At 39.1% G+C, this 26,188-nt stretch overlaps 4 protein-coding genes across 8 annotated transcripts; 3 read left to right on the forward strand and 1 right to left on the reverse strand.

Moving 5' to 3' along the window:
- Positions 1-1,577: 1,577 nt before the first annotated feature.
- rpl12 (ribosomal protein L12) lies at positions 1,578-3,632 on the forward strand. Its single transcript, XM_087794409.1, has 6 exons — positions 1,578-1,750; positions 2,342-2,415; positions 2,781-2,879; positions 2,965-3,046; positions 3,115-3,201; positions 3,485-3,632. Exons 1-6 carry the CDS (start codon positions 1,714-1,716, stop codon positions 3,601-3,603), a joined length of 498 nt encoding a protein of 165 aa, XP_087650535.1. The 5' UTR covers positions 1,578-1,713; the 3' UTR covers positions 3,604-3,632.
- On the forward strand, positions 1,706-12,274 carry LOC148077708 (large ribosomal subunit protein uL11-like). 2 transcript variants are annotated; one of them, XM_087794410.1, is made up of 6 exons: positions 1,706-1,841; positions 9,501-9,574; positions 10,985-11,083; positions 11,497-11,592; positions 11,676-11,751; positions 11,820-12,274. In XM_087794410.1, exons 2-6 carry the CDS (start codon positions 9,506-9,508, stop codon positions 11,906-11,908), a joined length of 429 nt encoding a protein of 142 aa, XP_087650536.1. In that variant the 5' UTR covers positions 1,706-1,841; positions 9,501-9,505; the 3' UTR covers positions 11,909-12,274. The 2 variants fall into 2 exon arrangements, 1 of the variants encoding a protein (XP_087650536.1); XR_015711475.1 differs by lacking the exons at positions 1,706-1,841; positions 9,501-9,574; positions 10,985-11,083; positions 11,497-11,592; positions 11,676-11,751 and adding exons at positions 9,958-10,007; positions 10,083-10,145; positions 10,478-10,553 and having other exon boundaries at positions 11,820-11,905.
- Positions 12,275-12,775: 501 nt separating this feature from the next.
- pole3 (polymerase (DNA directed), epsilon 3 (p17 subunit)) lies at positions 12,776-14,398 on the reverse strand. The gene is made up of 4 exons (XM_087793382.1): positions 14,070-14,398; positions 13,543-13,628; positions 13,270-13,388; positions 12,776-13,148 (listed from the first exon to the last, which is right to left on the reverse strand). The coding sequence occupies exons 1-4, from the start codon at positions 14,133-14,135 to the stop codon at positions 12,976-12,978; spliced, it is 444 nt and encodes a 147-aa protein (XP_087649508.1). The 5' UTR covers positions 14,136-14,398; the 3' UTR covers positions 12,776-12,975.
- Positions 14,399-16,959: 2,561 nt separating this feature from the next.
- On the forward strand, positions 16,960-23,867 carry kmt5b (lysine methyltransferase 5B). 4 transcript variants are annotated; one of them, XM_087794414.1, is made up of 11 exons: positions 17,134-17,303; positions 18,689-18,806; positions 18,882-18,945; positions 19,026-19,173; positions 19,309-19,474; positions 19,564-19,673; positions 19,815-19,981; positions 20,070-20,089; positions 20,163-20,299; positions 20,509-20,705; positions 20,807-23,867. In XM_087794414.1, the coding sequence occupies exons 2-11, from the start codon at positions 18,777-18,779 to the stop codon at positions 22,279-22,281; spliced, it is 2,514 nt and encodes an 837-aa protein (XP_087650540.1). In that variant the 5' UTR covers positions 17,134-17,303; positions 18,689-18,776; the 3' UTR covers positions 22,282-23,867. The 4 variants fall into 4 exon arrangements, with proteins under 4 accessions (XP_087650538.1, XP_087650540.1, XP_087650539.1 ...); XM_087794412.1 differs by lacking the exon at positions 17,134-17,303 and adding an exon at positions 16,960-17,047 and having other exon boundaries at positions 18,689-18,945; XM_087794413.1 differs by having other exon boundaries at positions 17,135-17,307; positions 18,689-18,945.
- The last annotated feature ends 2,321 nt before the right edge of the window (positions 23,868-26,188 follow it).

Consider the following 26,188-nt stretch of genomic DNA (forward strand, 5'->3'; position numbering starts at 1 on the left):
TGACCTCTTCGGGAGCTTAACATCATTGGATTTAATGTTCTGATGAAATAACAATAATTCACCAAGTGTCAAATAAAATGTAGATTATTTGAACTACTTATTTGAAGTACTAATTCATTATTTTAAAAAGTATTTTTACTTAAGCTGTGACTTAATGGATTTAGAAATTGTTCTTTGCAGCGACAGATATTGTATAATTTTAATATGACCTTTTTAAAGTTTTCTCAGAGAGAGAAACATGACAGTCACTCTCAAAGAGCCTGAATTGGATCCCATGACATGTGAGCGACGTGAATATATAATAGAATACTTTCATATTCCTTCATAACTTCCCGTGGTTCATATTCACACCTCAATGATTGAACATCTGAGTAGGAGTGAGAAAAAGGAGGACATTTTAAAACACAAAGTCAGGCCCAAGGAATATTAAGCAGCATGTTGTAATCACCATCTATGACGCCAAGGGACAACAGCCTGAGCAGTAATGGGTTTGTGATGAGACATAGATAGATATCGAGGAAATCGACATGCATCTCACAAAATTCAATGGAGGCTAAAGACTTGGTGTTTTCTGATCAATCTGTAATTATTGATTAACAGATTGGAATGACTTGCAGGCTGGAACACTTCAACAGTTTTTTTTCTTATTCCTGGAATCCACTTAAGGGGATCCATGTGTGCGTTTGCGGGCACGACTCAAATCAATGGGACACGAGATGAGAATAGAAATTGTCGGCACCAACTCAGTGCACATTTTAAAACAGCTGGTGTTGACAGGGGGGGCTAATCTGTCAGAACAAGGTGCAACATATTACACTGGCTCCTCATAACACCAGAACTTTACATACATTCTATGTTTACTTCACAATCACAATCACATGCTAATATAATTGTGATGTAATTAAAGCTTAGAGCTGTGATCTAGGATTATGCAAATGTGACATTTGGATTCATGTTTCTGACATTGATAATAAAGCCTTGTTTTCTGTGTCGTTCGTGCACAGAGTGTATTTTAAACTTCATTCTGATTTGCTGCATATTAAGCAACAGGCACTGGTGATTGTTGCGTTGCACCCACTTACTCCCTCTTGTGTTCTGTTACTATTCTTGTAGCGCTGAGTCAAAAAGTCCTTCAGGATTTAGAAACAAAGTGTAATAATATTTTCACAGCTCTAAATATAATTTGTGCGATGGGCTTTGATGGAGTTCCAAAAGTACCTCAATATGCATCCATCCGCCTGCCTGCCTGCCTGTCTGTCTGTCTGTCTGCCTGCCTGTCTGTCTGGTGGGGTTTTTTTCGGGCGAGATGCGGGGGACACCCTGAACAGAATGCATGTTTTCAGCAGCGAACACAAAGAAATACAAAAAATCTGTCTTTTTTTTATTATTATTTTATTTTAAATATTTCATTTTATTTTTTACAATTAATTCATTTCAAAGGTGCAATGTCTCTTATAATCTGTGTGTTTTATTTTTTTTCTACATATACAAATACAAATTACTTACTTTCTTAAATACTACATGGCTCGTCCCGAGATTTGAAGCCTCGCGATATTTCCGCTGCTATATAAACTCACGACAGCCATGTCTCATTCTTTCTTTCGTTCTCCCTTTAGCGGTGAAGGTGTAACAGTAATCGGTCGTCCCGGCACCGGGTTCATCCGACACCCTCACCAACCAAGCTGAACTGAGTTCAACCTCCACAGCAGCATCATGCCTCCTAAATTCGACGCCAATGAGATCAAAGTTGGTATGTTTTCACTGTCAACTGGGTAGTTAAGCAGACGCTTCTTCAAGATGGAGTCGCTCTGCGTCGGCCTATGACAGGCTCAGCGCCAACGGTAAAACATATGTGTATACAAGAATCTGAACAATGGAGCTTTCAATTGGCATGGTTTTCGGGTTGGTTTTTAATTCGGGTTAAATTTGAAAGGGAATATTATCCGGTTCCATGTATGTGACAGGCCACGTGGGCTAAGCTAACGCATGGCTAATGTAGCGACACCTATGCTAACTATATTTATGAACTGTGTTAACCTTACTCGTCAGTCATCCTCTTGATGAAACGTTATGTTGACTTTCCTTAAAGTAGGACAACTATAGAATGCAATCAGAGGTTTATGTTGGAACATGGTACCGTTACTAGTGTGCACTTGTATGATTTAAACTGATTAATTTTAAGTAAATGTACATGTCTAGTTGGTCTTTAAAAAATGGGAATCATGCTATGATAAACTGACGTTAAACATCGGATCATAATGTAACTTGTAAGTCTGACCTAAATGACTATTTGTTTTGATGTATTAGAAAAAATGTAAAGCTCTTTAATTGTCTCTTACAGTGTTCATGAGATGCACAGGCGGGGAAGTTGGTGCCACCTCTGCCCTGGCTCCAAAGATTGGACCTCTGGGTCTGGTAAGCCTTTCATATTTATTCTTTTACTAGCCTCCAGCCACTATGCCTGGTCGGTTTGAGTGACAACAGTATTGTCCAGCGGAGGCTCAACTGGTACAACTTTAGACCAAGTATCCTTTAAGGGGTGGTGATCATGAATCTTAGTATGTATCCTCAAAGACATTTTGCCTCCCCCGCCTCTTATGCCATCTGTATGTGATGAGTATAAGCCAGGGGAGGCGCAGAATAACTCTGCTTTAGGAAACAGGGATGCCCTATTCAATGGACAACTTTGTGCCAAAAGTTTGAAACAAACTCAATGTTTATTTTATATGTCCTGTATATATTTGACTAATGTCTAACGTTTAGGAATCTTGTCATTCTAGTCTCCCAAGAAAGTTGGTGATGACATTGCTAAGGCCACTGGAGACTGGAAGGGTCTGAGGATCACAGTGAAGCTGACCATCCAAAACAGACAAGCAACTGTAAGGATTCATTTCTATGTTTCTTACACTGTTGGATTATTGTCCATATTCAGAACTTTAGAGTTGATCTTTTTTCTCTCCATAGATCAGTGTTGTTCCTTCTGCCTCTGCTTTGATCATCAAGGCTCTGAAGGAACCTCCACGTGACAGGAAGAAGGTCAAGAACAGTACGTGACATTTCATTAATACATTTCTGTGCCGACGCTTGTGACTAATGTGAAAAATCCACTTGCAGTAAAACACAGTGGAAGTGTGACCTATGACGATATTTTGACCATTGCCCGCACAATGAGAGCCCGCTCTATTGCTAGAGAACTTTCTGGTGAGTCGAACTTAAAAATGTATTTGTGTATGTAATGCAAGTCCTGCTGCCATGTCAATTTAAGTTCTGTTCGCTTGAATAAAATTTGCCTCCCCCGCCTCTTATGCCGTCTGTGTGTGGCGAGTATAAGCCAGGGGAGGCGGAGAGTAACTCTGCTTTAGGAAACAGGGATGCCCTATTCAATGGACAACTTTGTGCCAAAAGTCTGAAACACTATTCAGAGCAAATCTGCATTTGTAATCGTTTGATTCGATCAATACAGTGAAAATGTTTGTCTCAACAGGAACCATCAAGGAAATCCTGGGTACTGCTCAGTCTGTTGGCTGCACAGTTGATGGTCGTCACCCACATGATGTCATTGATGACATCAACAGTGGCAAAATCGAGTGCCCATCTGAGTAAAATGGATGAAATAAATTGAAACACCAGAATCTTGTCTTGTTTATTTATACATTAAAAAAATGTATACTTTTTGCAGTGAAGTTGGATAAGCTATAAATCAGGGGTCGGGAACCTATGGCTCGCGAGCCATGTGTGGCTCTTTTGATGATTGCATCTGGCTCGCAGATTTCGGCTTTTCAGATAAAACATAAAATATTATCACTTGTTTCAGGGGTGGGCAATACGTCGATCGCGAAGCTGTTGCGAGTAGATCGCGTGATTTAATAAAATATGATGTAAGAAATAGTAAAGAGAGCTCTGATTGGCTGCTGTGCATGTCGATATTGTGCCGATTGGTTGAAAATTTGATTGACATGCACAGCAGCCAATCAGAGCTCCTGCCTCTTCCACTGAACGCACAGAAAAGATATGAATCGAGAATAAAAAGAGCAAAACGTGCGACAGTCATTTTACGCAATTCAGAAAAACGATATAGAATTATAAGCTTTTTCTTAAATAATATATCGAACAAAAATAATGCGCGTTTGATCGCTTCAGGTTCTTCTCTACGAGAGTCACAGAAACATGACGTCAGGTCCATCAAAGTTAAGCTGCAGGTTTCAATGAAAGCGCAACAAATGCTGGTTTTCCTTTTGTGATCGCGGTCCTTAAAACCCACTTGCATTAATACACCACATGATGACTATTTGTAAATTACCTTTATCTCACGAATGTAATAAGAATACGCAGAAACACAAACACGTTAAACAGGTGCAGGTGAGACACACATTCTAATGACGTCAGACGATCAGACAAAGCGATGATGATGTGAAGTTACTGATGAACAGTTTTATTCTCGTTAAACTTCATCTGAAATTTAATTAATCCACTTGTGTGATTCATATCAGACATGTTTAAAATTAAAAAATATAAACTGTAAGTTGAATTCATGTTTTCATTTGTTTTTGTTTTTTCATAATCACAGAAATGGAGAAATTTTAGTCTTGTGCTTCATTTAAATATGATGGACATATTGAAATGGAGGCATGGAAAGGGATGAACCCGTCTGAATTCTTTGTTGATTTTGATGAACAAAGGAAAAGGGCTTGAATTCGTGTCAAGCACAGATTCTTACATCTGAATATTATTTATATGGCTCTCACTGAAATAAATTTCCAAATATTTTGCTTTCATGGCTCTCTGAGTCAAAAAGGTTCCCGACCCCTAAATGAATGTAGATAGTCATGCGGCTGTTCCACTTCCTGGTTTGGATTTGGACTGCTGATGGGAGGGAATGCAAATTAATCATCCCTGTGTGAGAAGTCAAAATCTTGATAATAAAAGTATAGAATAGTTTTAAATGATGACTATTGCAAGCACACAATTAGGGTTAAGTTCTGTAGACTTATCACTTCTATACATATCTGAACATCTATAAGGCTACAATTCAATTATCTTGACTTGAGGTTCACAAGTTCTGGCTTTTTCTTGGTGAAGTCTTAACAGTCCAATTTACAATTGCATTCAATAACATTACACTTAGGTTCACAAAACATTTGTATTTACAAAATGTATTTCTACTGCTGAAAGAACACTCATTCACTCAACATCCTCCGCTCAGAATCAAAGTAATTTATTGAAAAGATGTCATTGCTACACTATCGGTGCTGCAGAAGCAACCCCACATCCCCCCCAACCTGCTCCCTGTGAGTTAAAGAATTCCCAAAACCCTCATCACACTCTCAATAGATTCATAACTGACCTGGTAACTTCTGATGGTTCTCATCCTCCTAAAGGTGGACTTAAGAAGCCCTCCAGAGAGGGAGAAATAAGAATCCTCTGCACAAAAACACAACATATCAAACTAGTCCATCCTCCCTCAATCTAGTCAGACCTAACTTAATGCTAAAAGAAAGTACATATCTCTGAATAAAAAATAAAATACCAAATGAAATGGTTCAGTCTTCAGCTTCTAGCCTTCTAACGTGACATAACATTTTTAGGACAGACGATGATACAGGGAAAAAGAATTGACTTAGAATTAACACTCACAAAGGTGAATTAACTTTTCTGACTGTACGAGGAAACATTTTAGACCAAATAAGAAATAAATAATGGCTTCAGGAAATACTGTAGTAAATTACTTAATGCGAGACTACAGAATTATATCAGTCTCTGAATTACTTTAAATGAAAAATAAAACCAACTTAAATTCAAGTTGATCAAATAAAAATAACTAGAGCAACAAAATTCTGAATTCTTAATAGGACTGGTTGTTAAAGATCCCCAAAACAAACAAAAAACAGCACAACAGTTGGGTTTGGAGCTTTACTCTTAGGTAGATTGAGATCACCACCACGACACATCCTCAGTTTTGTGCCCAGACGTCAATGGGTGTTTCGGTCACTTATCACAAGATGTGTGTGACGCATGGTGGCAATGCCTGGTCATTTGGCAGCCCATGTTGTGTCTCTTTGCTTTAGCCACAGCCAGTGACCTGTTCTGCTGCAGTGGCAAGGTCTTTAATGGCTTTCTGTTGGGCCTGCCCTCTGATCCCTACCTCCTTCGTGAGACTTGTGGTGGATCTGGCTACAAAGCCTCTGCAACTCCACTGGCCACACTTTGACATTCCAGCCCCGCTCTGCCGCAGATGCTAAGGTGGTATACTGCAGCCGCTTTCGTTCAAATGCCTCATCAATGGCATTTTCCCAGGGGAAAGTTAGTTCAATGAGGAGGACATGGCGGCAAGACTTAGACCAGAGAACCAGGTCTGGGTGCAGATTGCTCTCTGCAATTTCCTGTGGGAAAGTAAGTCTCAAGCCGAGGTCCACCCTCATTTTCCAATGCCTAGCTTTGCCAAGTGTGCCTGGATCCAGAGATAGGGGTTTGCTTTACCTTTTTTCCCCCTCCCGAACAAAGGTTGTTTTCTGTGAGAGGGTAGGCTGGGAACACGGAGGCAGTGTGTTGGTGGCTACTCTATTGTTTTCCAATTCAGTAGCCAAACACTTCAGCAATTTGTTGTGGCTAGGTTGGTCTTGTACCGTACTAGGATGTGTTTGAGGTTTGCTGGGGCTGCACACTGGAGACAGGACGGGTCCTCTCCATACCAAAGATGTCGGTTGGTTTGAAAGGGCAGGACATCGTATGTGGCTCTTACGATAAAGCACAGCGTATTCGACTCCCACAGCTAATTCCATGTGAGTTTCCGGCTCTCCACGCCTTACCACCTCATCCAGCGGCCTTGCTGGTAGTGATGAGTCGACGAAGCTTCATGAAACAGTGTCATGTTTTTTAGACGTCAGTAGGTGGTGCTATGTTTAAAAATGATGTGATGTTTCAATAGAACAGTTGTTCAAAAGGAAAGGAAATAGTGCATAGACCACCATCTAGTGGACTCTGAAAGTAATGACACTGCTTCATGAAGCTTCATCAGACCTTCACTACTAGCTGGGCTTGGGAGATTGCCTTGGCACACCTCATTGCTTCCTCTTGCACACTTCTTCCACCACCATGTAGCGCCACTCTGTCGGGGTAGCCTTTTGCCACATGGGTGTTGTTGCTCCTAAGCCGAAGCCAGCTCTACAATGTTAAACATGCCCCACTATATCACGGCGTCTGAGGGCAGTCTTTGCATTTGTCACTGCTACTGACGGCTTCCATTTCCTACCCGTTGCTAGGGTTGGAGCAGGACCTCTGAGGCATTGATCCTGGGATTCTAAAAGAGTCATTTGCAGCCTTGATTTGGTACATTTGTATTCCTCCACCAGGCTGGATATTGGCCGGGACAGGGATCCATTGCCGTACAAGCCGACACTGCTGATAAATGGAGGAAGTCCAAGCCACTTCCTCCTTGTTCGTTCACCAGTCTCTCCAGCCGTTTGGCATCTGATAACGTGACCTCGTAGATGGACATTGCCCCATAAGGCGGGGCAGCAGTCAAAACTTCATGGCTGGTGACGTACTGACTCCTGTGAAGTCATATTTGTAAGAACTTTACAGTGCATCTTATTTATCTCACTATTATCTTATTATCCCTTCTTGTGTCTAAATAATATTTACCGTGAACAAAAGAGACGTGTGCAACCCACCTTTAATTTTAACATTCAGTAAATCACGTTATTTTGTTGGTTTACTGTTTAAAAAAAATTAAGGTTGTCTATAAAAATTATAAGAAAAAAAAATTCTAGATCGCTAGAAATAACTTGGTTCACAACTCGGTGAGAAAGTCTACTGCAGTTTTACATGTTTTCTCTGCACTTGATCGATCGATAAACAGCGACAATTTTCACTAATACATTTGCGACATTGACTGTAGAGAATCATACTGTATTAGAAATATTTATGTAGTTTATATTAGTGATATGCTGAGGAATCACAACACACAAGCCTAACTTTGTATTGGATCAGTCAGATATGATTGACAGTTCTCCAGTGCCTTGATCGAGAGTCCTCAAATCTGACATCAGCTACCTTGACCTTCACTTTCAGACTAAATACTGACACACTAATGTTAAACACAGACATATATAATATTCCTGAAAATATGTTTCATCACACATGAAGGTTATCGCTGTTCTTGTAAAGTTGTTCAAGATGAACTGCAGCAGGTTTAAAAACGAGAGTGAGCATAAATACTGCATGATTCTGGAGACGTACATCTGTATATTTAAGGATTACCACGAGAACAAACGATGGATAGTGCGCATGCGTGAATAGTTTGCAGATTTTATCCACAATAAGGAATCAAATCAAAATCCTACTTTATTGCTGTATTTTAATGAAATCGTATTTGGTTCTTTAAACACCGCTACAGATGTTGAAAAAAAAAAGTAAAACGCCCCGTGTTTACAAATAAAAAATAGAATGAATTGAAGGTACACTGACCAATCTCGATGAACCCAAGATGACCGACGCACCATGACATTTTTCAACAGCAATGTGCGTGACCAGCGAAGGGGTCAACTAATGTTGACTTTTACAGAGACTAAGTTAAATGATGGTCCAGACAGTGTAGGCACAAGAACAATAAAGGTTGGATGTTCTCAAGTCTATCAATGTAAATATTATTATTATATTATTTCTATTTTTTAATATAAATGTAATAACAAGTGCAGTGTGTCTATGCTGTGTGTGTTTGCCAATGTATTTTATCCACAAATTTTACTTGAAATTTACTACAAAATACACCACATGGCACCTCCCGAGATTTAAAGCCTCGCGATACTTTGCTCCGATATAGTCCAGCCACGTGTGTTTCCTTCGCTCTCTCTATCACAGTCACTAGCAATGAAGGTGCATCAGCAAGCGGGCGCCTGGACACCAGGTGCATCAGACTTACAAGCCACCAACCAAGCTAAACTGAGCCCAAACTCATGCCTTCCTCGGAGTTACTTTGTGTCGGCCTATGAGAGGCTTAGCGCAAAGCTAAACTATGGATCTGTCAACTAGCATGTTTTCAGGTTAGTTAGTTTTTAATCGGTTTAACTTGACAAGAGAATATTTTATGGTTCGATACTATGTGATAGGCCACGTGGGCTAAGCTAACGAATGGCTAATGTAGCGACACCTATTCTAACTATTATGTTAACTGTGTTAACCTTATTTCTTCAGTCATCCTCTTGATGAAAGTGATGTTGATTTGACTTAAAGTGGGTCAAATGTAGAATGCATCGAAAGGTTTATGGTTTAAAATGAACCGTTACTACTGTACACTAATATTTTGATTTAAACTGATTAATGTTAAGTAAATGTACTTGCTTGTCTACTTGGACTAAATGGGAATCATGCTCACCCTAAGCTACGATAAACTGACGTTAAAAATCGTATCAAAATGCAGTTAATTGTAAGTTTGACGTAACGACTTTAATTTGATGTGACGTATTTGCCTCAATGTAAAGTTCTTAAATTGTCTCTTGCAGTGTTCATGAGATGCACAGGAGGGGAAGTTGGTGCCACCTCTGCCCTGGCTCCAAAGATTGGACCTCAGGGTCTGGTAAGCCTTTCATATTTATTATTTTACTCGCCTCCAGCCACTATGCCGTTCAGTTTGAGTAACCAGTCTGGTCCAGTTGAGTCTCAAATGGACATCATTTTGTCCAAATATCTTTTGTGGATGCCCATGACCCTTTTTGACTGTGTATCCTTGAAACCATTCAGCCTCCCCTGCCACCTATGCTGGTCTGTTTGAGTGACCAGAGTATTGGGCAGGGGAGGCGCAGAATAACTCCTTTAGGAAACGCAGATGCCCACTTTAATGGACAACTCTGCCGAAAAGTCTGGAACAAACTAAATGAATTTGTGTATATATAAATTGTATTTATTTTAATAATGCTTAACATTTAGGACTCTTGTCATTCTAGTCTCCCAAGGAAGTTGGTGATGACATTGCTTGCATTGGAAGGGTCTGAGGATCAGTGAAGCTGACTGTAAGTATTCTTTTAAATATTTCTTACACATTTTTTGAATATTGTCCAAATTCAGTTGATCTTTTTCCTTCATAGATCAGTGTTTTTGCATCTGCTCTGAAGGAACCACCACATGACGGAAATGTCAAGAACTTTCTTGTAAGTCAAAAGTATTTAGGCAAAGTATCCTTGTCATTCAGGAAGCGCTGTTCGACCAGTGAGTGTGGATCCCTTGATTAAAAAATAAATAAATTCAGCCTCCCTCGCCATTTATGCCAGTCTGTTTCAGTGACGAGTATAAGCCAGGGGAGGCGAAGAATAACTCGGCTTTAGGAAACAGGGATGCCCAGTTCAATGGACAACTTTGTGCCAAAAGTCTGAAACAAACTAAATGTTTATTTAATTTGTGTATATACTGTATAATCCTTAACATTCAGGAATCATGTCTAGGGCATATTCAGAACTTGAAAGTTGATATTTTTCCTCCATAGATCAGTTTTGTTCCTTCTGCTCTGATCATCAAGACTCTGAAGGAACCACCACGTGACAGGAAGAAGGTCAAGAACAGTACGTGACGTTTGATTAATACATTTTTGCATTATGCTTGTGACATATGACGATATTTTGACCATTGCCTGCACAATGAGAGCCCGCTCTATTGCTAGAGAACTTTCTGGTGAGTCTCAAACTTGAAAATGAGTATTTGGGCATAGTGTCCTTGCCAGTCAATTGATGTTGAACATTAAGCTCTGTTCGATCAGTGAGTGGATCCCTTGAATAAAAAAAAATTCTGCCTCCCCCGCCTCTTATGCCGTCTGTACGTGACAAGTATAAGCCAGGGGAGGCGCAGAATAACTCTGCTTTAGGAAACAGGGATGCCCTATTCAATGGACAACTTTGTGCCAAAAGTCTGAAACAAATTGAGTTTCCTTAACGTTTATATACTGTATACATTTTAATAAACCCTAACATTCAGGAATCTTATCTTGTCATTCTAGTCTCCCAAGAAAGTTGGTGATGACATTGCTAAGACCAGTGGAGACTGGAAAGGTCTGAGGATCACGGTGAAGCCGACCAACCAAAACAAACGAGCAACTGTAAGGATTAATTTCAATGTTTCTTACATTGTAGGATTATTGTTCATATTCAGAACTTCAGAGTTACTCTGAAGGAACCACCATGTGACAGGAAGGTCAAAAACTTTCTGGTAAGTCATAAACTAAAAAATTAAGTATTGAGGCAAAGTATCCTTGTCAATCACAAAGCTCTGTTCGATCAGTGTTCCCTTGAATAAAAAAATAAATAAAATCGGCCTCCCTCGCCATTTATGCCAGTCTGTTTCAGTGATGAGTATAAGCCAGGGGAGGCGCAGAATAACTCTGCTTTAGGAAACGGGGATGCCCAGTTCAATGGACAACTTTGTGCCAAAAGTCTGAAACAAACTAAATGTTTCTATTTGTATATTTTTTACTCGTCCCTAATGTTTAGGAATCTTATCTTGTCATTCTAGTCTCCCAAGAAAGTTGATGACATTGCTAAGGCCACTGGAGACTGGAAAGGTCTGAGGATCACAGTGAAGCTGACCATCCAAAACAGACGAGCGACTGTAAGGATTCATTTCTGTGTTTCTTACACTGTTGGATTATTGTCCATATTCAGAACTTGAGTTCTTTTTTTTTCTTTCCATAGATCATTGTTGTTCCATCTGCTTTGATCATCAAGGCTCTGAAGGAACCACCATGTGACAGGAAGAAGGTCAAGAACCGTACGTGACGTTTGATTAATACATCTGTGTGGTGATGCTTGTGACTAATGTGAAAAATCCACTTGCAGTAAAACACAGCGGAAGTGTGACCTATGACGATATTTTGACCATTGCCCGCACAATGAGAGCCCGCTCTATTGCTAGAACTTTCTGGTGAGTCAAAATTAAAGTATTTAGGCAAAGTCCTACTGCCATGTAAATTGTGAAATTCTGTTCGCTTGAATAAAATTTGCCTCCCCCGCCTCTTATGCCGTCTGTGTGTGACGTATAAGAGTATAAGGGGAGGCGCAGAGTAACTCTGCTTTAGGAAACAGGGATGCCCAGTTCAATGGACAACTTTGTGCCAAAAGTCTGAAACACTATTCAGAGAATCTGTATTTGTAATCGTTTGATTCTATCATTACAGTGAAAATATTTGTCTCAACAGGAACCATCACGGAAATCGTGTACTGCACAGGTGATCAACGCTGGCAAATTGGAGAGCCTGAGTAAACTGATGACAATAAATTGAAACTTACCAATACTGTGTTTTGGTTTCATCATTAAAAACAATGTTATTGCAAAATGACAAACAATTGTTGGTCTTAACTTGAAGTCATTAAAAAAATAAAAGTGTAGACCAATGCAAATGATCTTGGCAGAATGAGCTCTTGTTTTGGTTGCTTGAAATTGGGATGGAAGTAAATGTCTCAACCTCATTTTGTAAACATGTACAACTTTATTAAAAAGGTTTAAAAATTGAGTAACTGAACCTGCTTTAAAGTACAAATGGCCATTTAGCTAAAGTTTTATTGGTACTGCCAATTGATTAAAAGTGTCAGGTGAATTGTCAATACACCGGAATGGTGCAAATGTAGCTTTATTCAAAACCCTCTAGCACAAGGCACCTTGCAGGGAATTTGGGTCAGACATTCAAATAGTTAGCACCTCAACACACATAAACAGCTATAATTCCAGATTATATTAAAATCTACAGGTACAACCATGAAGATCAGTTCTGTGCATCTACTTCAATGGCCAGATACACATGCTATGACAACTCTTTATTAAATGGATCAGAGGTAGAGACCACATGATCACACAGATGCATCTACAAAACTTCAAATAAAGAACACCCTGTGATTGGAAGTGTACATCAATGTATCTAAACAATTCATGTAGCCTCTCAAAGTTAAATGATGGTCCAGACAGTGTAGGCACCAGAACAGTCAAGGCTGGATGTTCTCAATTCTCCACCTCCTCTTCCTCCCCCTCGTTCTCTGCTTCAGCCTCATCATCCATGCGCTCCTCATCTTCCTCATCTCTCGTTTTATCATTCTCTGAATCCGTTTTCTTTTCTTTTTCCTTCCGTTTCTGCTCGGATACTTCCTTCTTCCCCTTTTGGCCTTTTTTGAAGACTAAAATTAAATCAGAAAAAACATTTCAGTAGAGAATAAGGAACAAAAAAAATAACCCTTTTTTCCAGGAGTGCTTATACTGAATTATTCTGACATAAAACCAGATTTCAGTTGAACAAACCTTCTAAAGCTTCTCTGAGTGGCTCCAGGAATCGTTCAAATTCCATTTCCTCCATTGCTGCCAAGACATCGGTTGCATTCAGAGTTTTTCTCTTGGCTTTAATGGCAAAGTTGTTTGCACTACATTTAAAATGCAAAAATGAACAGTATGTTAGAAGTGTATTTAAAAAAAACAATATCCATGATTTTACATTATCAATAATTTAATTATTCATACTTTTCTTTTAAAATAAACATTATTCAGAAAAACAAACATTTGTTTTTGCATTCTTACCATGACGTTGCATACAACACGAACACACTAGCAGCTTGGGAAATGGCTTTCCTTGCTTCTTTGGATACGTTCACTCCATCTGGGAGCTGACATAACAAACAATGTAAATCTACACATGTAGGCACAGTTCAGCATTCAATATTAAGAACCCGATGAGGATTCTGAACAACACAAGTAAAAACAATTACCAGCCTAAGCAGCTTCTATAAAATAGAAATTACTATTGAACCCCTTATCGTGTCTCATGCACTTGTCTCCTTAGGTGAACTTCAAGTTGTCATATATTCTCACATATCTTAGTTATAGTCTTGATGGAGACCTTTGTCATAATGGTTAGCGTTTTTGCGATAGATTGTACTTTCTAAAGGGTATTTAAGCAAACATGTTAATGTAGACATTTAAAATGTTACCCAACTGCAGTGACGTTGTTCACAATGATAAAAATCTCTTAAATCGCATTAATTCCTGCTAACATTAAGCTTATCTTGTACTACTATTAGAAGTGGATTTCGCCTGGTGGGACTCACCGCTTCCTTAATAATTCTCGTGATGACCGCGTTGGGAAGGTTCAGGTCCTCTGGCCTCTCTGCCATCGCCACCAACGACTCAACCGTCAAGTGTCCGCTCTCCGAGGCACCGACCTCGGGCACATGAACTGAAACAAGCCGCTGAGCTAGGGAGCGCTAACGAGGGAGGCTAACTGGTGAAGACACGTTAGCATTAAAGAAAAGGGCGACTCGGTAACTTTGTCTTTGTTGTGTGGCCTCGGGGGTTGACAGCATAGCTAACGGTGTTAGCTAGCACGCGGCGTGGAGTTTTTGTTTTGAGACGTTTCCCGCGAACCTCCTACGTCATCGCTGAACTCCGACCCCTGACGTAGACTGGACGCGCTTCAAACGACGTCAGCGAGAAATCACAGAGGATTCACAGATTATCTAGTAATTCTAGGTACAAGTCATGATGTAACTGCTTTGTTTCTTCTTGGATTAACTATTTTATCTGATCATAAACGGTCATTCCTGCACATGTTTTGTTTCATAAATCTTCAAATAAATATTAATTTATTAAAGTTTACTTTCCTGACTCTATCGCTTTACAATGTTATATAGTGATAAATAGAGTGTATTTGTCTATTTAGCTAATATTTGTGTATAAAAAGTTTGTAATTTTCTGTGAGGTGTTTGAAAAGTTTTGATATTTTCTGGAAGTGTGTTTGTGTAAAGTCTGAGGCTCTATTGTTAAAAAAAAAAGTGTCAACAAGAGGCTCAGGAACCATTTCGTCCTGATCCTGAGGTGATGAGCGCTACATCTGCTAAAATGAGTGGGAGATGTTGTCCAGGGTGTTTTTTTTTCTCCACACAACAGAGCCAGACATTTTGTTGATGCGGCTGTGGTACATGTTTACTCTCTTGGTAAGGATAATCTGGATTATATTTTTTATATATATATTTTTCTACCCATAGTAGTGGTGGTGGAATGTAGCTCATATTTCCATACATGTTCAACACCTTGATCTTATGGTCATGCTCATATGTATATATATATATATATATATATATATATATATATATATATATACATTCTTTCTACATCATTAACTGTACCTCTATATAACCCTACTGTACTTCACTAAAATGTGATCACAGATGCAGGCCACTATTCTGAGGAATTCTGAAGTGCCAGAGTCAGACCCAATATCTGAACACATTGTCTACCTGTTTGATCTCATTGTATATTGCTAAAACGTGGCTTTACCTGCCAGATGTATTCTCTGTACATCGGATAAAATCCATTATTTAAAGTCTGACTTTTTCTTCTAAAAAAATACTTATTGTTAATTTAACGCAGCACTTATATTTAATAATATTTATTTAATAATTAGGCCACAGACATTTAAAGTCTCTTTAATTGGGTTACATTTTATAATCTCACTTGAGATTGATTTGTGTAATATTTTGTGTTTTTTTTGGACTGCAGACCTCGCCATACAAATAACTGAGAAAGATCACATCAAAAGTAATTTAACTCAAACGACGAGCACTTGGTGTGGCAAACTTCCAGCTCAACTCACACTTCACTTTTCTGTCAACAAGAATAGAAGAAAGATTGATATTTGTAGTGTGAAACGGCAGTTAGGTAGTTACCATGGCAGCGGCCTTACTCACTAATGGAGTAGTGCAACATGCAACACTCTGGCAAAAGGACTGAGGGGAATTGTACGCCCACCCAGTTCAAGGTTCTATAGCTGTTTCTAGGCACTTCTCCAGCTTATTAAAGTTTATTTCACTCCCCAATAAAATAAAAAAAGACTGATAAAAAGGATCACAGTTGTGCCTTACTCACATCAAATGCCAAAATGTTAATTGCTGTCAACATTACTCTTTTATAAAAGTAAACATGACAGATAACAGTATATTAGGTTAGCAAAGTTTATCACAAATGAATAATCATTAGCTATGCTCCAATGAGGCTTCAGCATGAAGTGTTTTTATCTTCAAAGTCCACTGGATGGCATTATATACTCTATAGTCAATTTCTTTAAACAACTATTTTAATTTAACTTCACATAATCTTTAAACTGAGGACGCCACCTGCTGGTAAAAAAAAGAAGACACTGCTTAATGAAGCTTCCGTTAAATCATGGTTTTAATTTTTTACCCCATTTTAATTTGACATGAATTCCATTCAATATACAAACATACCTTTTATTAAAATGTTTTAATTTATTTACTCCTGCTTGATCTCTTTTGAGTTTATAAGGATTAAGCCTGTCTGAACTAGTTAGGGAGAGTTTGAAAACACCCCAGACAATAGCTTATTATTAACAGATTGATTTACCCCCCAATCCAATCTGGATCATTTCGACCAAATACAATAGTTTATTTTCCGACTCACTACTTCCCTGATGTTTATCAAGGTTCTTTTTCACTCAGCAGATGATTTAAGCAACTGGACTTGTTTTTGTACAAAGCCAAACCGTTATTGCACAACTGCTTTATGTGTCACTTTAAGACTATTGACACATTATTACGTTTCAAAGCTGCTGTGCTGTGCTATGTATGAATGTGAAGAGACAGTGGGGAAAGTTAGAAATAAATACATATTTTCCTTGATTCTCTTAGACTCCTGTGTTTGTCTCGGGGGTGTCTTGATCTTTTAAGTGTATATTTTTATTGGGTAATGTTTTGATTGTTTAAGCGCTTTGTGACCCTGGTCTAAAAAAACGCTCTACACATATTACTTATTTACTTACTTATATAATATATAAAGGCCAGTATTATATAATAAATATATAAAAATAGAAATATTTATTCATCTATAAATATACATACAATTAGTTATTTCACAGTGATTTTGGATTGGTTCTTTAACCGCTACTGGCTTTTGTCGGAAGAGGTTTGTTTTCAAGTACTACTTTTGTGTACATCCGACTAATACCGTAACACGCAACTATACTCTGGAGTGTCTGCAAACCTGGACTTCAACATCCGGATCCAGCACCCTGGTATGTTTCCCTACGTTAAGTGCATTGATTCTGGGCTCGGCGACTGAGAACGATCTCCTTTTTATTGGATCTACTTTCTTTCCGGTGGCTGTGCTGCGCCTCATCTCGCCACTCTGCCATGTTATGCCGCCATCTTGAATTTTAATGTGTAATTCCTTTTAAAAATGTGTTTCCCGAGATATTAACCGTGTCGTGACATATATGGATGAGATGCATGGAATTTAATTGCATATCGTGAGCGCTTGTCTTTAACTCAGTAAGTAAACCCTATGTTTTTTATCTCCTCTTCTTATAGACCTTTAAAGATAACCTGTGCGTTTAAATTCTTTTAGCTTGATGTCGCGAAAAAGGATAAGTAGATGAATAAATATCGCTCCTGGGTCTTCACGAGGCCATACATCAAGTGAGGATTGCGTAAGATACTATGGCGCCATGTCGTGAAGAGATATTTTACCGAGACAATGTTTGTTTGATGACTTCCACGTTAGGCTGGCTAACGCGTTAGCAGCCGCTAGCTGCACTGGTGGCTTGGAAGGTAGAGAACCTAAAATACAATATTTCTCATTCTCGCAGCAGTCTAGCTTATAGTGTGCGAGGCTACACAAAAGCGCTTGATATAACCTATCCATTAATTTATGGGTTGAATTTTTAACGGGGCTCGTTTATCAAAAAGAATGGCGATCGAACTATGCTATTGACAATGCTAGTTAGCTTCAAGTTAGCTGCAGCTAATGTCCTGCAAAATAAAACCCGCACGAGAAAGTGTCTACCAGATAACTTTTATCTTCTCGACATTTCGTATATGCTCAATGTGTTCGAGTGTTTCAAAGACAAAAGTCAATTAGAAACTTGAACAATGACTGGCTCAACAATAAGTGCCTATCGCGTTTTATTCCTTTAAATTCAAAGTTATGACGTCACGTTCCTTTTAATGCCATACCAGTGTTTAAAAGTTACATACGTGTGTAATTAATGCATTCCCATGTATATCTTCTGTCAAAATGTGTCTTGTGTGATGGGTGTTGTAAGGTTTGTTTTCACTATCTTATATCCCTAACGTTGTCTGCAGCGTTGCTTGATGCTTACTGAATTATCTTCGCAGTTCTAAACGGTACATTTGTTTGTAATGTATTTTGTAATATCGTTCCAAAATATATCCAGCATAGTACCCAGGATATATAGTTTAAAAAGCTCCTCGCCTGTAAGGGGATTTTTCTATTCTATTCTATTCTTGGCGTCTATATTGCCAAATAATCAGCGTAGACAACTTGTTTTAAACCCTATCTTGTGGTCGAACCAGCTATAACACCAGTCAGATTAAGAAGTCTCGTTTGAAAAAGTCGATCGTTGTTTTGTAGTGTCGAGGCGATGCTACTACACTTGACTCGGAGCCAGTGCATTATCTGCAATCACCACTAAACGGCGCTGCAGTTCTATCTTAATGTATTGCTCCCAGGAACAATTGTTCTTGAAAAACTGACTTCATCATTTAATGTGGACATCTAAATGCGCAACAAATCTTGCGTATTGGTGGTTTCATTTTACCTCATTTTTAAGGCACATTGTTCTTTGGAACGATTTTTGTCATTCAAAAACACAATTGCAATTGAAGTCTCAAATTAACTTACTTTCTCTTGGTAGATTCAAGATCCCAGTCTCAATCTTACCCACTTAAGAGAGTTTCCTCATCTCAAAGACTAAATGCAACTGGACCAAGGGGCTTGTGGGCATGAAGTGGCTGGGCGAATCCAAGAACATGGTATTAAATGGAAGACGACACGGAAGCAAATTAAGCAACGATCCTCCTTTAAAACAAAATCAAACTCGTTCTCAGCAGTCACAACGTACTTCCATACGCCACAACAAAGCTCTCACCAGAAATCGAAGATGTAGCCGCAGTAAGTGCTGGATGTTGACATTAACAAGTGTCTTATTTTGTCCAAGCAGTATGGTTGCCTGACCTCTTATTTTTCTGCAGGGTTCAGTGCAGCCAACCTGGAGGCAGAGAGACGCTATGTGCCATCTTCAGGGATGACTGCCAAAGAGTTGTGTGAGAATGACGATCTGACTACCAGTCTCATCCTTGATCCGTACCTGGGCTTTCAGACCCACAAAATGAACACAAGGTGTGTTGATTCTCATGTGTGAACATTTTTGATAATATGGATGATTATTATTATTTTTTTTAACTTAAACAAAGTTTAAAAACGTAATTTTCAACACATTATTATGTTTTCTTCTAAATGATTGTGTCTGAACAGATTTCGACCCATCAAAGGGAGACAAGAGGAGTTGAAGGACATTATTGAGAACTTTAAGAAGCATGATAACTTGGAAAAAGCTTTCAGAGCTTTAACAACTGGAGACTGGTCACGGAATCTTTTCGTGCATAAAACAAAAGCGCACGAGAAGCTGTTTAAACAACATGTAACTATTTTTATTTATTTTTGGGATTGTAGGTGTTGTAAATATTGATTGTTCAATCTTATTGTAATTTTGATTTCTACCTCCTACAGGTGTTTGTGTATCTTCGGATGTTTGCCACTGACAGTGGATTTGAGATCCTTCCTTGCAATCGCTATTCATCTGAGCAGAATGGAGCTAAAATAGTGGCTACAAAGGAATGGTAAGGGCATGTTACCCTTTATTAGATCACGGATGAAAAAACATCCCCTACTTTGAGAGTGAAGTGTCACTGGTGGCTAAGTACTTTCAAATGTTGTGTTTGACTCAAGAAGTGAGAATGGTTTATCACTTTTCTTGACAGGAAAAGGAATGACAAGATTGAATACTTGGTGGGATGCATTGCTGAGCTTTCAGAGCATGAAGAAAATATGCTGCTTCGCCATGGGGAAAATGACTTCAGTGTCATGTATTCAACAAGAAAAAACTGTGCACAGCTGTGGCTGGGTCCTGCTGCTTTTATTAATCATGGTATTCAATTACATACATTTTTGTTTTCCAAAAAAAAGAAGAAAATATTGTTGAATATACTAATTGATGTGCTCTTTTATTTTTACAGATTGTCGACCAGTCTGCAAGGTAAATTTGATTAATTGAAATTATAATTGCTCATTCACAGATGTGCAGATAATAAACTACGTGTATGCTTCAGTTTGTATCAACAGGACGGGACACTGCCTGTGTGAAAGTTTTAAGGGATATTGAGCCAGGAGAGGAAATATCCTGCTACTATGGAGATGGCTTTTTTGGGGAGAACAATGAATATTGTGAATGCTACACGTGTGAACGGTAGGTGTTAAAAATTGAATTAGTTGTGTTTTTAAGAGTTACTTTATGTGTGTGCAAGATATATCTTGCATCTTGAATACGATCAATATTGTTGTCAATTGTTTTTTTCATTGTAAATGTATTAACTTCATTAAACCCAGGTAATAGAATACAATATGAATATTGGATATATCTATATTGTAATCAATGTACTTTCTTGCAATTTCCAGACGTGGCACAGGTGCTTTCAAATCCAAAGCTGGTCTGCCTTTGGAAGTGCCGGTGATAAACAGCAAGTACGGGCTACGGGAAACGGATAAGCGCCTGAATAGGCTAAAGAAGTTGGAAGGAAACCGAAGTTCTGACAGTCACTCTGTTGGGTCCCACACTGATGGAGATTGTCCGGAAATGCCAAAAACGCACCGATGTAAGTATTTTATCCCATTTTACACTGGAAGGAATCCTTACACAGAATTCCCAGTGATGTTTCAGGGCGGTAAAGTAAATGTATGTAATTGTCTTTTTCAGCCTCCAGAAAGAGCACTTCATCCTCGCCTCCATCCAGCTTGAAATTTAAAAATCGGACTCAAACGAGAGCTCATTCTACCTCATGTTCAAAACAAGGTCGTGTAAATAATAGCAGGGTACCAAAGAGACTTAAATCTCAAAGTAGGTCTTCACATAGTAAGGTCCAGTTGCGGAGTCAGCGCAGACGTGCAGCGTCCAAGGGGTTGGCCAAAACGGAGTCTTGCCAAACCGGTCTTAGAGACACGAAGGTGTCCCAGTGTAAAAGTGCTGTCAGGAAGGAGAATGAGGGACAGCATTTGGTGCAACAGACTCTTCAGCGGGGTTGTCTGACCCGGCATGCTGCCAAGGAAAACGGAACTCTAGCAGTCATGCAAAACGGTGAGGGAAGCCAGTCTTCATACAGAACACGTAGGTCTTCAAGGACTGTTGTAAAATCACAGGATAATGGAACCGTAGTGAAGTTGCAACCCAACGCAATGCATGGCTTGAGTCCTGTCCCTGGTGGAGTGGTCATCAAAACTGAGCCAGCTGACATGGAGGAGTACCTACACCATGGTTTAGGTTTAGAACAGTCATCTTTTGACCCTCATTATGCCAGAAGAGGCTCTTGTGACAGACCAAAACGGCAACCAAGACTCAGAACTGAGCGGACAATAAAGTGCGAGGACTCTTACGGTGAGCCACTGAGGGCAGTGCCAGTAGGCCATGCAGCTAACTACCCCGACTGTGGAAATATGTTTTTGAGCTACTCTGATCGACATCGAGACTACAACAGACTTGCTAATGGAAGGAAATCCCTCAGAAGAGAGAAAAGTAAGAGCAGTTATAGGTCACAGGAAAAGGGCAAGAAGAAGCGCCAGATAACGCGGTATGATGCTCAGCTAATCCTGGAAAACAGCACAGGTGTGCCCAAACTCACTCTCCGCCGGCGGAGAGACAGCAGCAGTAGCAAGACCAGTGATCGCAAGGACATCATTGGCTCCTCCAACCTTACCGCATCTACAGTCAATTCAGCCTCTTCCAGCAAAATCAGCATCAAGTTCAGCAAAGACCATGACAAGGACAAAGGGAGCTCGTACATTGCCAAGCTGAATAATGGGTTTTCTCCAGTGGTCCACAACAACAACTCTACCAAGCTCAAGATTCAGCTGAAAAGGGAAGAGGACGTACGGAGAATATCGCAGTCAAAGACGGACCACATGTCCTATAACAACGGTGACATCGGTCCAACGCTGGAGGCCAGGAACGGTGGACATCGAGCACAAAAGGTCATGGGCGATCCGACATCTGAGGAGGACAACTGTGAGGAAGGGGAGGATGATGATGATGACGACTACTTTGACAATGAGTTTGAAGACGATTTCATTCCACTTCCTCCAGCAAAGCGCCTCCGGCTCATTGTGGGCAAAGACTCGATAGACATTGATATCTCCTCCAGGAGGAGAGAAGATCAGTCGCTGAGGCTCAATGCATAAGCTGTGGAGTTCATCACTCCTTGTTGTAGATAAAGATGATTCATTAATCAACTATTGCGTTGATGTAAAATAAGTAATTTAAATACAAGCTCATGTTTAAAGTCTGCACATTACTAGAAGGGGCTGTTTACTTAAACCAAATCCCTTTTTCACTTCAGTATTTGGTGCAACCTATTACAAAAGTTATATTTTACTGCATATTGCACTTCTCAGCATTTGATGTTCAAGTTGAATATTTTAGAATTTGGACGGACTTGAAATGAAAAACAGGCTTGATTTAGGCTAAGCAGCTCATTTAAGTGAATGCACTTGATATTTTCACAATGGAACATGATTTTGTAGAAAGTGTACAGTACAGTAACTATCTCCTGTCTTATAGGCAGTTTTTTAAATTACTTTTTTGTCTCACTGTTTTCCATTCTTGTGTCTACCCTGTTGTTCCATAGCAACTCAGTTGGTCCAGAGGTCTTACAATCAAACTCCCCTCATTTGGCCTCAGGTGCCATGTTTTCATTCTTACTGTGGAGACCATTCCAAATTAAAGGAGATTTCACCCAGCAGTTGTCACTTGATCACATTACCAACATGACCATGGACTATTATCCACTTGTATATTCTCACAAATGTTTTATTTCTATTTATTTTTTTTGTGTCTAGAAATAAACTTAGTTTGGTAATATCACCTGATCAAGTAAAGGAAGATTTTTTTTGCTTTGGGTTTCTCCTGTTCAGCGCAAACAGCACAGATGCCGCCCTTTTTAACATGTTCTCCCACATAGCAGCTTTCACGTCATGCTAACTTGATACAATTTCACCTCGACTTACAGCAAGGATGCGTTTGCATTGACTGTCATTCATTGTTTAGCTCAAGGTGCTAGTAGATTTCATCGACGTGAACGTTTCCATGTCGTTTTGTTGGCAGCATTAACAAACAGGTTTGAACTGTACATACACTTATGCCACCATATTTGCAACTTAAATTTGTGTAGCATGTTCTTTTATCACAAAACTATGATTTAGAAAAATATCCGACAGCGTTAGGTGCCTTAAACTAAGCTTTTTTTTTTTTTTTTCCTCCACCCATTAAGACCAAAAGATGGACATCACAAGTATTTATGCAACAAAGCTTGTCATTTTAAACAATTTCCTCTTCCTTACGCCAGTGTCCATCTTTCTGTATATTCCGTATTGTTCCGTGGAAGGGATCAACTGAGATGAATGTTAAGCCTCTTTTTGTGTTCATCACTTCATATCACCAGCAATTCATGACTGTCCTGGACCCTGGTGCAGTTTACACCCTCCCTGTCGCTGTGCGTCTCTATCTCTCACTGTAAACTGTCCATTTGTTTGGTCTTTGTCTGATAGACCACCGTCTAGATTTCCAATCACTTCTACAGAGAGAAGGAAAACGACAAATGTGACACGGTTGCAAATATTTTAGTGTATGGCGTGGGTAGCGGGAGACTTGTAAAGAGAATTCAAAGTGGACAGTGTATATATTGTCCGATATGTAAATCTTGTGTACACATCTTGTATGTATTTAACAGTTTGGAATACTTGAAAAAATATATAAAGTTTCTTTGTGACGATTGTTCTCTGGAGACTTAATTTGATCATTTACTCGTCAACACACACAGACATCTGTGAACAGACGATCTCTGCAAAGATTTAATAAGATGGTTTTCTTAACAACTGTTAATGTTAAATCACCAGAACTGAAATGTACTCTTAGTGAATTAATCAAATTGCTCTTCACAATACATGTGAAATTGTGTGGCAAGAAACTTCATTTAAATAGCTTTAAATGGATGTTAAATGATGCTCAAAATATCAGTAGTTGAAAACATGCTACTGTATATCGTCTTTTAATCAGGTAAAATATACAAATATTTAAATTGATAAAATAATCACTCCTTAACTACACAGTGTTCATATATATCACAGGACACCTAATAAATCCTCTGCAGTTTCTAGCTGGATGTACAATCGCATCCTTCATTTGCAGAGAAGCAAATGCTGAAACCGTGCCACTGTGTCAGGCCAGCCTCAATGAGAACAGAGGTCATCGAGGTCACCAGCTCGTAACATGTCACTAATCCACCGCATCACTGTGTTTGTAAAATGGTGTGAAGCTCAAGGGGTCAGCTGCTTCTTCAGTCACTGGCTTTGTTCGCTGCGTCTCTGCACTTGCACACAGTGACACACTTAACTCATCCGTGATCACGACTTCATGGCAGCGCAGTGACATCACTCAGACTGTAAACAAAATGAGTGTAATTCATGCTGTTGTGAAGGAGCACAGTTCTCCTCAGACTCTGACATCATCATTGCCACCCTCCTCCACCTAGACTGAGCAGTTGCTGAAGCACTATATATATATATCCATAGTTATATTGTCTGCTTTCACAAATTCCATTCTTATGTGTGACACCAACACCAATATATTGCATTAGAATACTATAAATGTATTTTTTTTAATTTCTTGACATTTAATCAAAAGAGAAATCCTTACCCATAAAAAAACAAATAATACACAGGAATCTAACAATCTAGATAATTGTATTGTTTTTTTCAAGTTCCTTAAAGCTGACCTGGACAGGTTCCTTGTTTCTATAGTTGACCCCAAGAGGTAAAACCTACAACTAACCTTCTAGAAATATATATTGCCGTTGTTATTGTGTCTTTATTTTCCCCTTTAAAGTAACAACTATAACAATAATGCTGATCTTTTTTTTTAACGACAATATTATTATTAAAAGCTTTAAAAATATCTACTATAATTTAATAGAATATTATCATTGTTATTATTTATTTTTCTCATTTCAATATTTCACTTCCTCACTTTTGCATTTTTCTTATTCCATATTTCCTTACACTTGTATTGTAATTCTTAATTACATACAGTGCCTTGCGAAAGTATTCGGCCCCCTTGAACCTTTCAACATTTCGCCACATTTCAGGCTTCAAACATAAAGATATACAATTTTAATTTTTTGTTATGAATCAACAACAAGTGGGACACAATCGTGAAGTGGAACAAAATTTATTGGATAATTTAACCTTTTTTAACAAATAAAAAACTGAAAAGTGGGGCGTGCAATATTATTCGGCCCCTTTACTTTCAGTGCAGCAAACTCACTCCAGAAGTTCAGTGAGGATCTTTGAATGATCCAATGTTGTCCTAAATGACTGATGATGATAAATAGAATGCACCTGTGTGTAATCAAGTCTCCGTATAAATGCACCTGCTCTTTGATAGTCTCAGGGTTCTGTTTAAAGTGCAGAGAGAACCATGAAGACAAAGGAACACACCAGGCAGGTCCGAGATACTGTTGTGGAGAAGTTTAAAGCCGGATTTGGATACAAAAAGATTTCCCAAGCTTTAAACATCTCAAGGAGCACTGTGCAAGCAATTATATTGAAATGGAAGGAGTATCAGACCACTGCAAATCTACCAAGACCCGGCCGTCCCTCCAAACTTTCATCTCAAACAAGGAGAAGACTGATCAGAGATGCAGCCAAGAGGCCCATGATCACTCTGGATGAACTGCAGATAACTACAGCTGAGGTGGGAGAGTCTGTCCATAGGACAACAATCAGTCGTGCACTGAACAAATCTGGCCTTTATGGAAGAGTGGCAAGAAGAAAGCCATTTCTCAAAGATATCCATAAAAAGTCTCGTTTAAAGTTTGCCACAAGCCACCTGGGAGACACACCAAACATGTGGAAGAAGGTGCTCTGGTCAGATGAAACCAAAATCAAACTTTTTGGCCACAATGCAAAACGATATGTTTGGCGTAAAAGCAACACAGCTCATCACCCTGAACACACCATCATCCCCACTGTCAAACATGGTGGTGGCAGCATCATGGTTTGGGCCTGCTTTTCTTCAGCAGGGACAGGGAAG

This window comes from Callionymus lyra, chromosome 6 (assembly GCF_982586985.1).
Source record: "Callionymus lyra chromosome 6, fCalLyr1.hap1.1, whole genome shotgun sequence".
Lineage (NCBI taxonomy): Eukaryota > Metazoa > Chordata > Actinopteri > Syngnathiformes > Callionymidae > Callionymus > Callionymus lyra.

What these genes read in the sequence shown, in the direction of transcription:
- rpl12 (XM_087794409.1), top strand. Translation starts at nt 1,714, where the DNA reads ATGCCTCCTAAATTCGACGCCAATGAGATCAAAGTTG. An exon ending in CGCCAATGAGATCAAAGTTG is followed by an intron (nt 1,751 to 2,341) that starts GTATGTTTTCAC and finishes TGTCTCTTACAG; the next exon opens with TGTTCATGAGATGCACAGGC. An exon ending in TATTGCTAGAGAACTTTCTG is followed by an intron (nt 3,202 to 3,484) that starts GTGAGTCGAACT and finishes TTGTCTCAACAG; the next exon opens with GAACCATCAAGGAAATCCTG.
- LOC148077708 (XM_087794410.1), top strand. Translation starts at nt 9,506, where the DNA reads ATGAGATGCACAGGAGGGGAAGTTGGTGCCACCTCTGCCCTGGCTCCA. An exon ending in ACCAAAACAAACGAGCAACT is followed by an intron (nt 11,084 to 11,496) that starts GTAAGGATTAAT and finishes TTGTCATTCTAG; the next exon opens with TCTCCCAAGAAAGTTGATGA. An exon ending in CAGGAAGAAGGTCAAGAACC is followed by an intron (nt 11,752 to 11,819) that starts GTACGTGACGTT and finishes ATCCACTTGCAG; the next exon opens with TAAAACACAGCGGAAGTGTG.
- pole3 (XM_087793382.1), bottom strand. Translation starts at nt 14,135, where the DNA reads ATGGCAGAGAGGCCAGAGGACCTGAACCTTCCCAACGCGGTCATCACG. An exon ending in CGAGAATTATTAAGGAAGCG is followed by an intron (nt 13,629 to 14,069) that starts GTGAGTCCCACC and finishes TTGTTATGTCAG; the next exon opens with CTCCCAGATGGAGTGAACGT. An exon ending in ACTCAGAGAAGCTTTAGAAG is followed by an intron (nt 13,149 to 13,269) that starts GTTTGTTCAACT and finishes ATTTAATTTTAG; the next exon opens with TCTTCAAAAAAGGCCAAAAG.
- kmt5b (XM_087794412.1), top strand. Translation starts at nt 18,777, where the DNA reads ATGAAGTGGCTGGGCGAATCCAAGAACATGGTATTAAATGGAAGACGA. An exon ending in AAATCGAAGATGTAGCCGCA is followed by an intron (nt 18,946 to 19,025) that starts GTAAGTGCTGGA and finishes ATTTTTCTGCAG; the next exon opens with GGTTCAGTGCAGCCAACCTG. An exon ending in ATAGTGGCTACAAAGGAATG is followed by an intron (nt 19,674 to 19,814) that starts GTAAGGGCATGT and finishes TTTTCTTGACAG; the next exon opens with GAAAAGGAATGACAAGATTG.